The sequence below is a fragment of the Bison bison genome, unplaced genomic scaffold (genome assembly GCF_000754665.1).
Source record: "Bison bison bison isolate TAMUID 2011002044 unplaced genomic scaffold, Bison_UMD1.0 scf7180017864456, whole genome shotgun sequence".
NCBI lineage: Eukaryota > Metazoa > Chordata > Mammalia > Artiodactyla > Bovidae > Bison > Bison bison.
This window is the reverse complement of record NW_011495018.1, coordinates 523,295-524,112: the sequence shown is the minus strand read 5'-3', so window position 1 is coordinate 524,112 and position 818 is coordinate 523,295. Positions and strand designations below refer to the sequence as shown.

Genomic DNA, 818 nt, shown 5'->3' with positions numbered 1-818 from the left:
CCCGGAGGAGGGACGCTAGGGTTGGCCTGGCCGGAGGAGGGACGCTGGGGTTGGCCTGGCCTGTGCCCCTCCGCACAGGCTTCCCGGACGGCCGGCCTTGACCTGTGGGCTCTGGCCACCGGCACACCTGGCCTCACCAGCCTGCTCGTCTGAGGCCTCGGTGGGGGAGCACCTGCCCGGGGGAGGCGCCAGGCCGTCTGGGAGCGTAGGGTCTGCAGCCCTGGTCCCTGGGGTGTGGCGGGCGGGTCTGCCTGCCCCCCAGCGCGGCCTCCGCCCCGCCCTCCCGCAGGCTCGCAGGCCGACGACCACATCGCGCGGCGCACGGCCCAGAAGATCATGGCGCCCCCTGGCGGCCGTTCCCACATCACGTCGCTGTCCTAGGAGCTGCCGCGGGCGGCCGGCCCCCTCCTTGTTCCCTCCCTTCCTTGAGCCCACTCTGAAAGGTGCTTGGCCTTCCCTTCTCCTCCCCAGCACCTCTCCCCTTGGGGTCCCACAGCCCGTTACAGGGAGCCCCCGCAGGAGAGGCTGAACGGGTGAGGTTTCACTGCCAGGGCAGGCAGAGGGGCTGGGCATGGTGGTGGGGGCAGCTCAGGGGCCCCGAGCCCGGGGGCCTCGTAAGGCGACCTCTGGAGACGCCCAGGACGGAAGGCGGAGGGCATGGTGCCCTCGTCCCCGACTCCGCTGCCGTCCCGGCCCCGCCCGAGCTGCTGTGACTTGAGGGGCCCACGGGGATGCCGTGCGGGCAGCTGCACTTCTCAGACTTCCCAGGGACCAGACCCCGACGCCGTCCGTAGAGCCCTTCCTGCTCCAGGGGCCCC

At 72.7% G+C, this 818-nt stretch overlaps 1 protein-coding gene across 1 annotated transcript in view; it reads left to right on the top strand.

The window, feature by feature from the left end:
- DPYSL4 (dihydropyrimidinase-like 4) overlaps window positions 1-381 on the top strand; it is a 21,547-nt gene extending 21,166 nt beyond the window's left edge. The window contains exon 14 of the mRNA XM_010859558.1: window positions 290-381. Within this exon, the coding sequence (XP_010857860.1) occupies window positions 290-381 (92 nt within the window). The remainder of the gene's footprint in view (window positions 1-289) is intronic.
- Window positions 382-818: the final 437 nt, after the last annotated feature.